The 15,353-nt window shown below is 38.3% G+C and overlaps 1 protein-coding gene across 1 annotated transcript in view; it reads left to right on the top strand.

Annotated features, from left to right (window-relative positions):
- Positions 1-15,353, top strand: part of LOC150089487 (transient receptor potential cation channel subfamily M member-like 2) — a 933,932-nt gene that overhangs the window by 817,343 nt on the left and 101,236 nt on the right. Inside the window, exons 26-27 of the mRNA XM_090390003.1 lie at positions 2,532-2,736; positions 2,822-2,977. Of these exons, the coding sequence (XP_090246129.1) occupies positions 2,532-2,736; positions 2,822-2,977 (361 nt within the window). The remainder of the gene's footprint in view (positions 1-2,531; positions 2,737-2,821; positions 2,978-15,353) is intronic.

Here is a 15,353-nt window from a genome sequence, read left to right as displayed (position 1 = left end):
TGTGTACGTAACTATAGTTTCTGCAATGGTTTACAAGTTTTATACCCCTAAGTTCGTAATCAGTATCAAATATTTGCCTCAAATACAACAGATTGTGCATGTTTAACCCATAACTACACACATTGCAAGGTCATACTGCAAGGTAGCCCGTCTTGACCCAGGAAGGTAGACAGCCCCTACCCTGCTCTTCCGGCCCATCTATGATTTCCAGAATTTTATTTTCCGAGTGGAGTCTGGGAGACTCCTGTGTGTAGTTATAGGTTAAACTTGTCTGAGCATGCACTCACTTGTTTGTACAGTCCACTCAACCACAGAGCCTATATAAGTGGCACATCCCTTATGCAGTCACAGCACTCCTGTAAAAACCGTTGTGAGCTCTCATTGTGTGTTAGTTTTCTTTTAGCATGGCAACCAGAAAGTGTATAAACAGTCCCGATATATTTTGTTGCATATGTGGTTGTTTTGTTCCTGTAAAGCAGAGGCGAAATATTACCAATTTTTAAAAAAATCGTATTATGCATACTTTGACATAAAACTAGGCAATCAGGATAAATCGTGGGCACAGCATAAAGTATGCCATACATGTGTTGAACATCTTAGAAAATGGTTTACTTGCTTACTGGCACGAGCCAGTAAGCCATGCCGAATGTTACTTTTGTGTATGTGACGTTAAAGGTTACAATTCAAAAAATAAAAAGGGCATCAAATAAGATCTACCATCAGCCATAAGACCAGTTATGCATGGACCTGATCTGCTTGTAAAACCTCCACCAGAAACTTTGGAGTCCACATCTTCTTCCACCGAAGCAGAAGCTAAAGAGGTTAGTGAAGAGGAATGTTATCAACCAGAAAATATTTTAACACCACAGCAATTTACACAAGTCTAACTGAACAATTTAGTAAGGGACTTAGGTCTTCCAAAGTATGATGCTGGAATTCTGGGATCCAGACTTCAAGCGATGAACTTATTTGCTCCAGGTACATCATTTTCCTGGTACAGAATTTGTGAAAGGGAGTTTATACAGTATTTTTCACAAGAAGATCCTCTCGTATATTTCAGTGATATCACTGGTTTTATAAGTGCCTTAGGAGCTCCATCATATGTTCCTAGTGAATGGAGACTAGTTTAAAAGGTATTCTCTTGTATAATGGAGATAAGTACACATCTGTGCCAGTTGCTCATTCACTCTACTTAAAAGAAACTTATGACAATCTAAAGTTGCTTCTGGAGAAAATTAAATATCAAGATCATGAATGGCAACTATGTGGAGACTTAAAAGTGTTATGTATGTTGTTTGGGGCAACAAGGTGGCAACACTAAAATGCCATGCTTTATTTGTGAATGGATAGCAGAGCTAAAATGCTGCATTGGACAAAGAAGCAATGGCCTCAGAGGCACAATCTTACACTGGGGTCAAAAAATATTGTGCACGAAAGTTTGGTGAAGCCAGATAAAATACTTTTACCACCACTGCATATCAAGTTAGGCATAATGAAGCAATTTGTTAAAGCATTGAATGAGGATGGCAACTGCTTTAAGTAACTTTGCAGTGAATTTCCTGGTTTATCTGATGCAAAACTTAAGGAGGGTATCTTCATTGGTCCCAAAATTAGAAAATTGGTTTTAGACTGTCAGTTTGAAACTACTATGACTAAGGTTGAAAAGGAAGCTGGATTGCTTTTAAAAGTGTAGTGGAAAACTTTCTAGGAAATCATAAATCACAGGATTATGAGAAAATTGTTCAAAATATGCTTGAAAAGCTTTGCAATTTAGGTTGAAATATGAGCATCAAAATTCACTTTTTGCATGCCCATCTTGATTTTCCACCTGAAAATCTTGCACAGATGAGTGAAGAACAAGGGGAGAGATTCCATCAGGACATAAAGAAATGGAGCAGAGGTACCAGGGAAGGTGGAATACAAGCATGATGGCTGACTACTGCTGATTAAAAAGAGAGAAACCTGGCACTCTACATAAAAGAAAAACGATTAAACATTCTTTTCAAACAAATAGATGAAGGTCTGATTAATGAAGGTTTCAGAATTTTGATTAATACTTGTTAGTATTTACGTATTTTTTGATATATGAAAATGTAATCCTATCAATTTGTCATTACTAAATACAATAAAGTCTTAAATTGTGATGTATCTGGATGTGATAGAAAAAAATCTAAGTCATATTTGAAATCACAGCAACATATTTTGGCAGTAGGACCTATTGAAATTCAAACCCCAGTGAACAAACTTAAATTTGTAAACTGGTGTAATATAGTAGCAATATGTTATTAGTCATTCCATAGTTACGTATTCATTATAATGAATACATAACTATGGAATGGATTTCATGGATTTCAGTACTGATAAGATTTCCTAAGAAAATGGTAAAATAATCCTTTCAGAAATATTTTTTTGCCAAAAGTCACATTACAATTCACAGTGAAATTAAAGCGCATATATATGGGCTTTAATTGCACATTTGTGCATAAATTTCTTTTACATAAAATTTATCTAATTTGTTACATTTATTTTAGAGAAAGGAACTATTGGAAAAAAGCTGATTCACATCTTAGCAAGACGATCTCCATATCCTGGAACTAGAGTGCAGCGCTTTCCTGTTCCTGATAAATATGTGCCATGGGAGGTAATGTGGATAGATTATGATCCAGTTGCGTATACACAACCTCGTTCTGATTTTTCAATCAATATACAGTCCCATGTTGATGAAGATATTCTCTTGTAAGTAGCATTCTCCTTTGGAAATTAAATGTATCTTGTGTTTTTAATTATCACAAAAGATTTATTAAATATTGTCCTTTTATAGAATGCGGGAGCAGCAAGGACCTGAACATAAGTTACCTGTATTTAAATGGAACAGCGTGTCTTTAAATCCTGCTGGAATTGGCCTTGATCGGCAGTCATGGATTTTAGAAGATGGAACATCAATAGTTTATAAATTGGACAGTGAAAGTGTTCCTCAGTAAGAATACTATTTTTTATTTTATGTATATATTGTTTAATATTTTAGGATAATGTTTCTTTTCAGTATACAGTATTATAGCTGATAAAGTGAAGCTTCTCAATAGTGTAACTGAAATGTAACTACAGTAGGATAAAACCTACATACCAAGTTTTAGAAACTACAAAATGGAAAACTACAATGAATATCGATTTCCAAAAATTTTAATATAACAAAAATACTTCCTGTTCTAGATAAGTTGTTATAAATGCTTTTTAAATCCTGTTTGATCGAAATAGTTCCACTGAAAATCTTAATTTATTTTGAAAGTCTACCTATGCATAAAATCTATTTAATTCTGTATTTATGAACATGTCGTTTTTGAAATTTTATACATTACTATATTTCTTATAAATAAAAATAGGCTTTCAGAATGGCATTCTCTGTGCAAATATTTACTTTTGTTATGTGTATACTTTATTTATTTATTAGTGATTTTGAAATTGATATTTAAGTAATATGAATCAAAATTACTACTTCTATATTAGAAAAGCATGAAAAAACTTACTTTAACAAATAATGATTCTTTTAAAGTAACTGGGAAACAATATTTATTAAACAAAATTTCACACAGCAGCATGATTCATGTTTCTCTAAGGAGTTCATTGTAATAGGATTCTTTTACTACTAACCTCTTGATATCAGGAAATACTTGACTGAACTTAACAACAATGGTACATTGTAAACCATAGAATCTACAAGAAAGGCTTAATTTCTACAAATTGCAGTGGCTGGAGACTAATCACCTGCGAGGTGATCTGATTGAGGTGTATAAGGCCTTGAATGGGTTGAGCAGGCTCAGATCAGATGGGATTCTTCCTCTTGCTCAGGTTAAAAACCTGAGAGGACATAAATTCAAATTGAGGAAAGACAGTTATAGAATGCTTGTGCAGAAATTTTCCTTTAGCCAGTGGGTTGTTGATTGCTGTAAGAAACTTACATCTGTCATTGTGAAAAGCTTAAATAAATTCAAGGAGGAACTGGACAAATGTTTAGAGGGAGTGAAATGTTTAGACGGAAAGAATGAAATGAATGGATGTGTGAAATGTTTTTTTTTTTGGCTGATGCTCATAAGCTTGCTTCCTTGCATCATATGCCTCTACTAATGCTAAGCTATGGTTTTAATTCATAGTTAGCATTAGCATTAGTAGAGGCATATGATGCAAGAAAGCAAGCTTATTCAGCATCAGACAAAAAGGAAAAAAAAAAAAACACAACCACTACTCCCATTTCATCCCTCCGTTCGTTCGAAATACCTATCCAGCTGAGCCTTAAATTTGTTTAGGCTATCAACTTCAACAACAAGTGATGGAAGTCTATTCCACAAACCAACTGCCCGCTGGCTAAAGGCAAATTTCCGCACATCTATCCGACATCCGTCCTTCCTCAATTTGAATTTATGCCCACTCAGGTGATTATTCTGAGCAAGAGGAAGAATCCCATCGGCATTGAACATGCTCAAGCCATTCAAAGCCTTATACACCTCTATCAGATCACCTCGCCGATGCCTAGTCTCCAGACTCTGTAAGTTGCAAAACTTAAGCCTTTCTTTGTAAGAGCAACCCTTTGTTCCATTCACTAATCTCGTTGCCCTTCTCTGTACTCGTTCCAGCAGCTCTACATCCTTCTTGAAATGAGGCCTCCAGAGCTGTATACAGTACTCAAGGTGTGGCCTGACCAATGCCTTATACAAGGGAATAATCACATCCCTATCTCTGCTAGAAAAATTCCTGTATATCATTGACAATACACCATGAGCTACTCTTGCCGCTCGTCTGCACTGCTCAGAGAACTTCATATCTGCCTGCACAATTACCCCCAGGTCCTTTTCATTCTCTACCACTGTCAGCGTAGTACCACAGAGTTGATACATTGATCTGGGGTTACTGTTTCCCATATGTAGTACTTTACATTTGTCGATGTTAAACTTCATTTGCCACCTCTCAGCCCATCTAGTAGTAGTAGTGGCACATGATGCAAGAAAGCAAGTGTAGGAGCTCATGCAGCATCAGCCAAAAAAAAAAAAAATCACACCATTCCCTCCAAATGCCTGTCCAGTTCCTCCTTAAATTTATTTAACTTATCAACTTCCACAATGACAGATGGAAGTTTGTTCCAGCAATTAACCACCCGCTGGCTAAAGGCAAATTTCCGCACATCTATTCTACATCTGTCTTTTCTTAATTTGAATTTGTGCCCCCGTAGGTTCGTAATCTGAACAAGTGGAAGGATCCCATCAGAATTCAGCGTGCTCAACCCATTCAAGGCCTTATAGACCTCAATCAGATCACCGCGCAGGTGCCTAGTCTCCAGCCACTGCAATTTGCAGAACTTAAGCCTCTCTTGGTAAGAGAATCCCTTCATTCCCCTCACCAATTGTGTTGCTCTTCTCTGTACACGCTCAAGCAAATCTACATCCTTCCTAAAATGAGGCCTCCAGACCTGTACGCAGTACTCAAGGCGTGGCCTGACCATTGCCTTATACAGAGGGACAATCACCTCCTTTTCCCTGCTAGCAAAATTCCTATATATCATTGACAAAACCCCATGACCTGCCCTAGCAGCCTGTCGGCATTGCTCAGAAAACTTCATATCTGACTGCACAATTACTCCCAGGTCTTTTTCATTTTCTACCACCTTAAGTGTAGTACCACACAGTTGGTACGTTTCTCTGGGGTTACTTCTACCCATATGCAGTACTTTGCATTTGTCAAGGTTGAACTTCAGTTGCCACTTCTTAGCCCATCTGCCCAAATTATCTAGATCCTGTTGCAGTAGCACACTGCCATTACTGTCATTAACAACCCTGCCAACCTTCGTGTCATCTGCAAACTTCGACATTAAGCCTGATATACCTTCATCAATATCATTGATAAATACACAAAACAACAGTGGACCCAACACCGAACCCTGTGGGACTCCACTAATAACATTAGTCCACGAAGAGCAGCACCCATTGATTACCACCCTCTGTCTTCTCCCACTTAACCATCCTTTTATCCATTGTAGCAACTTACCCTTAATACCATTCAGCTCCAATTTGTACAGTAGTCTTCCATGCGCAACAGTGTCAAAAGCTTTCCTGAAATCCAAGTATATGATATCAAAATTATTTTTTGCATCCAGTTCCTTTGTGACCACATCATAATAACCAATCAAATTTGTCAGACAAGGCTTTCCCTTAACAAACCCATGCTGTGTTTGAATTATTGCTGCAGTCTTGTCTAGATGATCCCGCAATGCATCTTTAACCAGTGACTCCATTATTTTACCCGGAACAGAAGTTAAACTAACTGGTCTGTAATTACTCGTGTCACCCTTCGATCCACCTTTGTGAATTGGGGACACATTTGCACATCTCCAGTCCGTGGGAACCTCCCCTGAGTCCAAGGATGCTCTCATAATTATGGCAAAGGGTTTGCTTAGTTGCTTTGCCGCCTCCTTTAAAATAACTGGATAGATCCCATCCACCCCAGGTGCCTTTCTTAAGTTTAACTTCAACAATTTCTCCTCCACTTTGCTCTCAGTTATTACAAAAAAAATATTAAGCACACTGCTACAATTTGATAACCTTCTTCCATTTTCAAACTGTAATAATTCCTCACGTGTGAATGTAGATGCAAAATACTCATTCAGTTTGTTTGCTATCTGAGCAGGATCATCAACAGTCGAACCATCGATGTCAAGTGGACCAATCATATTCATCCCCTTCCTTTTAGAGTTTATATAAGTAAAGAAATCCTTGCTGTTTTTCTTAGCATCCTTTGCCAAAGATTTCTCGTAATCCTCCTTCGCCTGCCGAACCTCCTTTGTGACCTGATTACAGACTAGCTTATATCTGCCACAGGCTTCTGCGTCACCTGATAATTTATATGCATCCCATGCATTTTTCTTCTCTGTCTCATTAGTTCATTTGATAACCATTTAGGCCTAAACCTTGAACGATATTTCTTAATCGGTATATAAAGTCTAGTAGCTTCCACGATTAATTCCTTGAATGCTTCCCACTTAGAATTTACTGTTGGTAACATCGTCAGTTGATCCCACTGTACAGAATTTAAAAACTGTCTGAGACCACTGTACTCCCCTTTACGGAAGCAAAAACCCTTTCCTTTACCCCTGACGGTAGTTACCTCTTTGAGTAAATCCCACTTCAGCACACTGTGATCACTGCCACCTAGTGGTTCCTTTATCTGCAAATTCTTAATACACGAATGATCACTGCTGATAACCAGATCAAGAGTGTTACTTTCTCTGGTTGCCTCTCGAACATGCTGCTGCAGAAAACAATCATCCAATAAATCCACAAAAGTCTGATTAGTGTGTGAGTGACCAACCCACAAGTTCCAGTCAATATTTGGGAAGTTAAAATCCCCCATTATAAGACATTCTGATTTACTGGCCCACTCTATTTCTCTGTACAATTGTTCATTGTACTCATTCAAGTCATTAGGCCTATAACACACTCCTACCCTTATTTTTCCTTTCGCAGTGCTTATCTCACACCAAACTGACTCAACAGAGCACTGTTCATCTATATTAACTGGATGCACTTCCTTTGATTTTATGTTTTTCTTAATTAACAGCATAACACCCCCTCCCTTTCTGTCCTGTCTATCCTTTCTGTACACATTGTACTCCCCAAATTCCAGTTCTGCATTCCTTATATCTTTGTGACACCACGTCTCTGCTATCCCAACAATATCCGCCTTTGATGTCTTGACCAACACTTCAAATTCATCAAATTTATTTACTATACTTCTAGCATTGGTATACATGCAAGCATACATGCTCCTATGCCTATTCCTTGTTACCCTAACACATCCCATATACCCAACTATTCCATGATGACTGCCATCCGTCCCTGAAACCCCCAACACCCCTCGCTCCAGGTCGCTTCTTATTCTAATAGAAGTTGTGCAAGAATCATCTTCACCTCTGCCTGCGGTTACTGTTAAACTATTAGTCTTTGTATCCCCCCAAACAATCTGCTCAACCTTTCCAGATCCTGTTGCAGCAGCATAGCATCAGTAGTATCCTTAACAACCCTGCCAACCTTTGTATTGTCTGCAAACTTGGACATTAAGCTTGATATACCATCATCAATATCATTTATAAATACAGAAAACAATAATGGACACAACACTGAACCCTGAGGAACTCCACTAATAACATTAGTTCACGTTGAGCAGTGTCCATTGATTACCACTCTCTGTCTTCTGCCACTCAACCATCACCTTATCCATAGCAGCAATTTGCCTCCAATGCCACACTGCTCCAATTTGTGCAGCAGTCTTCCATGCGCAACAGTATCAAAAGTCTTTCTAAGATCCAAGTATATAATATCAAAATTATTCCCTGCATCCAGTTCTTTTGTGACTACATCATAGTATCCAATCAAATTGGTCAGACAGACCTGCCCTTAACAAAACCATGCTGTGTCTGAGCTATAACTGAATTCTTGTCTAGATGATCCTGCAGTGCTTCTTTAACCAGTGCCTCCATTAATTTTCCTGGAACAGAAGTTAAACTAACAGTTCTATAATTACTTGTAGTTTTTTAACCCCAATTCACAAAGGAGCCTTTGATCCTCCTTTGTGAATTGGGGTTACATTTGCACATCTCCAGTCTATGGGTACCCCCCCTGAGTCCAAAGAAGCTCTCATAATTATGGCTAGGGATTTGCTTACTTCCTTTGCTGCCTCCTTTAATATAACTGGATAGATCCCATCCACCCCGGATGCCTTTTTTATGTTTATCCTCAACAATATCTCCTCCACTTTCCTCTCAGTTATTAGAAAATCATCTAGCTCACTGCCAATGTTTACTTCACCTACGACATTCCCCTTCCTGAATAACTCTTCATGTGTGAATGTAGATGCAAAATACTTGTTTAGATTGTTAGCCACCTGAGCAGGATCCTCAACTGTTGAACCATCAACATACAGTGGACCAATCTGATTCATCCCTTTCCTTCTTGAGTTTAAATAGGTAAAGAACTCTTTTCTGTTTTTCTTTGCATCCTTTGCCAAGGATTTCTCATAATCTGCCTTTGCCTGCCTAATCTCCTTTGTGACTTGGTTACAGACCAACTTATATCTATCATAGGCTTCCATGTCACCCATTTATTTCTATGTATCCCATGCATTTTTCTTCTCTGCCATATGTCTCATTAGTTCATCTGACAAACATTTAGACCTGAACCTTTAACAATACTTCTTAGTTGGTATGTAAAGCCTGGTAGCTTCCAAGATTAGTTCCTTGAATGCTTCCCATTTTGAATTTGCTGTTGGTAACATCATCAGTTAGTCCCACCGTATAGAATTTAAATACTATCTCAGACCATCATAGTCGCCTTTACGAAAGCAAAAACCCTTCCCTTTACCTCTGATGGTAGTTACCTCCTTGAGTAAATCCCACTTCAACACACTGTGATCACTGCCACCTAGTGGTTCCTTTATCTGCAGATTCCTGATGCATGAAGAATCACTACTGATAATCAGATCAAGAGTATTACTTCCTCTAGTTGCCTCTCGAACATGCTGGTGTAGAAAACAATCATCCAATAAATCCACAAAAGCCTTGCTAGTGTTTGAGTGACCAATCCACAAATTCCAGTCAATATCTGGGAAATTAAAATTCCCCCATTATAAGACTCTTTGATTTACTGGCCCATTCTATTTCCCTGTACAGTATCTTATTATACTCATCACAGTCATTAGGCTTATAGCACACTCCTACTCTCAATTTTAATTTACCTATGCTTATGTCACACCAAACTGACTCGACACTGTCCTGTCCATCGATGTCGACTGGCTTCACTTCCTTGGATTTTATGTGTTTCTTAACTAATAGCATAACCCCCTCCTCCCTTCCTATCCTGTCTATCCTTTCTGTAGACGTTGTACTCCCCAAATTCCAGTTCTGCATTCCTTATATCTGTGTGACACCATTGTGATATCCCAACTCTGATATCCCAACAATATCTGCCTTTGATGTTTTGAGCAATACCTCAAATTCATCAAATTTATTTACTAAACTCCTAGCATTGGTGTACACGCAAGTATACATGCACCTGTTTCTATTCTTAGCTACCGTAACACAACCCATGTGTTTACTTGTACCGCAATGACTTCCAGCAGTCTCTGAAATATCCTGCATCTTGTTTTTCAGGCTTCTGCTCATTCCAATAGAAGCAGTGCAAGAATCTCTTTCACCTCTGCCAGTGGCTACTGTTAATCTATTAGTCTATTAGTCTTTGTCTACCCCCAAGCTAGCAGTTTTCTGACCCACCTAACACTGCCTCGATACCATCAGCAAATATTCTTGCACCCTTTCTATTTAAGTGTATCCCATCCCTGTAGAAGCAATCTCTCCTGTTAACAAGTACAGACCAGTCTGAAAAAAATTCTACCCCTTGAGCCTTGCACAATCTTTCCAGGGCCGAATTGATCAACAAGGCTCTCATCATATACTCCCTCCTATCGTGTCTGGGCATAATTGCAGACACTTTCAAATTCAACCCTACTTCACGGCTTTTTTTCAACTGTGACCTGTACTTGTTAAGTAATTCCGCTGGTCTCCTACTATTAATATCATTAGTGCCAACGTGTACAACTAATCACCTTTTGTGCCCTTAAAAGATGATATCTGCTCTACAACGTCATCAACCTTTGACCCTGGCAGACATACCCTGGTCCTGTTCCACCTATCCTTTTTACAAAGCATGGTCCCCGTTTCCCTGACAGTAGAGTCACCAACAACTACTAGTTCCTGTGGGACCAGCGCATTCTGCCTTGGGGGCTGCCTGCTAGTTCTTGTTCTTAGTTTTTTAACCTAAAAATTTGTTTTCCATGCTTTCCCAAAATTTTTCTTTAGTCTCTTTCACACATACCTTAGAACTCTTATACTTCACTGTGTGTTCTTATATTCATTTATTAGTTTTATTTACGAAAACCTTTTTATAATATTGATACCGAATTTTTTCTACCTCTTTTTTGGCTTCCACTAGTGTTACTTAACTTTTCAGCAAGAGTTTGAAAAAAAAAAAAAAAAAAAAAAGTTTGTTGAAAAAAAGCCGTGAATTAGGGTTGAATTTGAAACTGTCTGCAATTCTGCCCAGACATGATAGGAAGGAGTATATGATGAGAGTCTTGTTGATCAATTCGGCCCTTGAGAAATTGTGCAAGACTCGAGGGGTAGAATTTTTTTTCAGCCTGGTCTGTACTTGTTAACAGGAAAGACTGCTTCTACAGGGATGGGATACACTGAAATAGAAAGGGTGTAAGAATATTTGCTGATGCTATCGAGGCAGTGTTAGGTGTATCAGAAAACCGCTAGCTTGGAGGAATACAAGGACTAATAGATTAATAGTAGCCACTGGCATAGGTAAAAGTGATTCTTGCACTGCTTCTATTCAAATGGGCAGCAGCCTGGAAAACAAGATGCAGGATATTTCAGAGACTGCTGGTAGTCATTGCCGTACAATTAAACACATGGGTTGTGTTAGGGTAGCTAAGAATAGGAACAGGTGCATGTACACCAAATTCTAGGAGTTTGGTAAATAAATATATTTGATGAATTTGAGGTATTGCTCAAAACATCAAAGACAGATATTGTTGGTATATCAGAGACGTGATGTCACACAGAAATAAGGAATGCAGAACTGGAATTTGGGGAGTACAATGTGTACAGAAAGGATAGACAGGATAGGAAGGGAGGAGGTTTTATGCTATTAGTTAAGAAACACATAAAATCCAAGAAGCGAAGCCAGTCGACATCGCTGGACAGTGCAGTGTCGAGTCAGTTTGGTGTGACATAAGCACTGGGAGATCAAAATTGAGAGTAGGAGTGTGCTATAGGCCTAATGACTATGATGAGTATAATAAGAAACTGTACAGGGAAATAAAGTGAGCCAGTAAATCAGAGTCTTATAATGTGGGATTTTAATTTCCCAGATATTGACTGGAATTTGTTGGTTGGACACTCGCACACTAGCAAGGCTTTTGTGGATTTATTGGACGATTGTTTTCTACATCAGCATGTTCGGGAGTCAACTAGAGGGAGTAATACTCTTGATCTTATTCTCAGTAGTGATTCTTCATGCATTAAGAATCTGCAGATAAAGGAACTACTAGGTGCAGTGATCACTGTGTGCTGAAGTGGGATTTACTCAAGGAGGTAACTACCATCAGGGGTAAAGGGAAGGGTTTTTCTTTCGTAAAGGCAACTGTGATGGTCTGAGACAGTATTTAAATTCTATACGGTGGGACCAATTAATGATGTTACCAAACAGCAAATTCAAAATGGGAAGTATTCAAAGAATTTATCTTGGAAGCTACTAGGCTTTACATACCAACTAAGAAATATTGTTCAAGGTTCAAGGCCTAATGTATGTCAGATGAACTAATGAGACAGATGGCAGAGAAAAAAAATGCATGGGATACGTATAAATTAATGGGTGACATGGAAGCTTATGATAGATATAAGCTAGTCTGCAACTAAGTCACAAAGGAGATTAGGCAGGCAAAGATAGATTATGAGAAATCCTTAGCAAAGGAAAAGGTGATTTAACCTCTGGCAGTGAGCTAGATGATTTTATAATAACTGAAAGGAAAGTGGAGGAGAAATTGTTGAAAATAAACATAAAAAAGGCACCTGGGATGGATGGGATCTATCCAATTATATTAAAGGAGACAGCAAAGGAAGTAAGCAAACTCTTAGCCATAGTTATGAGACCTTCTTTGGACTCAGGGGGAGGTACCCATGGACTGGAGATGTGCAAATGTTACCCCAATTGACAAAGGAGGATAAAAGGGTGACAGAAGTAATTATAGACTTGTTAGTTTAACTTCTGTTCCAGGAAAATTAATGGAGGCACTGGTTAAAGAAGCACTGCAGGATCATCTAGACAAGACTTCAGTTATAGCTCGGACACAGCATGGTTTTGTTAAGGAAAAGTCTTGCCTGACCAATTTGATTGGATACTATGATGTGGTCACAAAGGAACTGGATGCAGGGAATAACTTTGATATTATATATTTGGATCTTAGAAAGGCTTTTGATACTGTTGCACATGGAAGACTGCTTAACAATTGGAGCAGTGTGGCATTGGAGGCAAATTGCCTCTTTGGATAAAGGGATGGTTGAGTGGAAGAAGGCAGAATGGGGTAATCAATGGACACTGCTCATCGTGGACTAATGTTATTAGTGGATTCCCTTGGGGTTCATTGTTGGGTCAATTGTTGTTTTCTGTATTTATAAATGATACTGATAATAGTATATCAAGCTTAATGTCCAAGTTTTCAGACAATACGAAGGTTGGCAGGGTTGTTAAGGACACTACTGACACTCTTCTGCTGCAACAGGATCTGGAAAGGTTGAGCAGATGGGCTGAGAGATGGCAAATGAAGTTTAACATTAACAAATTTAAAGTACTACATATGGGAAGCAGTAACCCCAGAGTGACGTATCAACTCTGTGGCACTACACTGACAGTGATAGAGAACAAAAGACCTGGGGGTAATTGTGCAGGCAGATATGAAGTTTTCTCAGCAGTGCAGACGGTCTGCAAGAGTAGCTCGTAGTGTCTTTTCAATGATATACAGGAATTTTTCTAGCAGGGATAATGAGGTGATTATCCCCTTTATAAGGCAATGGTCAGGCCACACCTTGAATACAGTATACAGGTCTAGAGGCGTCATTTTAAGAAGGATGTAGGGCTGTTGGAAACGAGTACAGAGGAGGGCAACAAGATTAGTGAATGGAACAAAGAGTTGCTCTTACGAAGAAAGGTTTAAATTTTGCAAATTACGGTATCTGGAGACTAGGCACCTGCGAGGTGATCTGATTGAGGTATATAGAGCCTTGAATGGTTTGAGCAGGATCAATGCTGATGGGATTCTTCCTCTTACTCAGAATAATCACCTGAGAGGACATAAATTCAAATTGAGGAAGGACAGATGTAGGATAGATGTGCAGAAGATTGCCTTTAGCCAGTGGGTAGTTGGTTGGTGGAACAGACTTCCATCCTTTGTTGTGCAAGTTGATAGCCTAAATAAATTTAAGGCTGAGCTGGACATGTATTTGGAACGAATGGAGGGGTGAATTGGGAGCTTTTTTTTATTTTATTTATTTTTTTTTTTTCTGCCTGATGCTGCATATGCTTGCTTTCTTGCACCTTATGCCTCTACTAATGCTAATGCTAAACCCAAGAGCTTGATGTTTGTTCATTTCGGTATTTTTTTATGCCTCTTACTTTTGTAACTTCCAAATATTCCAGTGCATAAATCAACCTTTATTTTTTTTCTGTGAAAATTTGTGCTTAGTCATATATTTACTACATAAGTAAATCCTCTCTTTTTTACAATTCTTGCTTCTCATCTTGGATAGTGATACCACTATGTGAAATGCAAAAGAAGTACACTTTGTAAGAATAACTATTTTTTAATTCAGTTATTTCTCCTTTTTCTTTTAAAAGTTTAAAATATGACACTTTATTACATTGAACAATCAACTCTGAAGAAAGTGGTAAGCTTATGCAGTACTCCCTTATAGCAGGTCATGAAACTAATACCTACATAGTCATGCAACGTTTCATGGAAAGTTTTGGTTTCGAAGTTTCATGGAAAGTTTTAGTTTCGAAGTTTCATGGAAAGTTTTAGTATCAAAGTTTCATGACTGTGCAAGTCATGTGTAGTCATGAAATTAAAACCTACTCAGTCATGCAAAGGTCCTGTCATCGCCTACATATGCAATGACAGGACCTTTGCATGATAGAGTTTTCCTCGTTGCTTATTCAGTACTGTTATTCAAAATTGTTTTCTCTGTAAGCAATACCTCAATTTGGAAGCAAATTTACTATTAGAAATTGACAAACTCAGAAACATAACCCCCCCAATGAATTCCATTAACTGTTTTCATCTGATGAAGAATTTGAGCCAATTCTCTGGTTTTAGAAAGTGAGAAATGATGTATTTTTGCTTAAAAATATGTGTATATAAATTGTGTCTTTGAGCAGCACCTGAACAACTCTGCCATGTATTCTCTACTCCAAAAGATAACTGAAAGCCAGTGATGTGATTAGTGTAGGTTTGTGTTGATATATTGTCAACTAGCTACTCAGCAACCAGGATGTGACAAACACTGGGTGAGTCACTTCCTGATTTCCAGTTCTGCCATGTGATGACAAGTCTTGACTGTCAATGTTCAAAAGAATTGAAAAAGATCCTGTACTTCTGAAAAACTAGGTGCCAGATATCCCATACCACTTGCAGCTTGAACTGGTGGTACTAGCAAAATAAATCCTGTCTCAGGTAAGCCTGAAACCAGCATGTCC

This window comes from Mastigoproctus giganteus, chromosome 2 (assembly GCF_048544385.1).
Source record: "Mastigoproctus giganteus isolate SK-2022 chromosome 2, ASM4854438v1, whole genome shotgun sequence".
Lineage (NCBI taxonomy): Eukaryota > Metazoa > Arthropoda > Arachnida > Uropygi > Thelyphonidae > Mastigoproctus > Mastigoproctus giganteus.
Note: the sequence above shows the minus strand (reverse complement) of the source record. Positions and strands in the feature narration are given on the sequence as shown.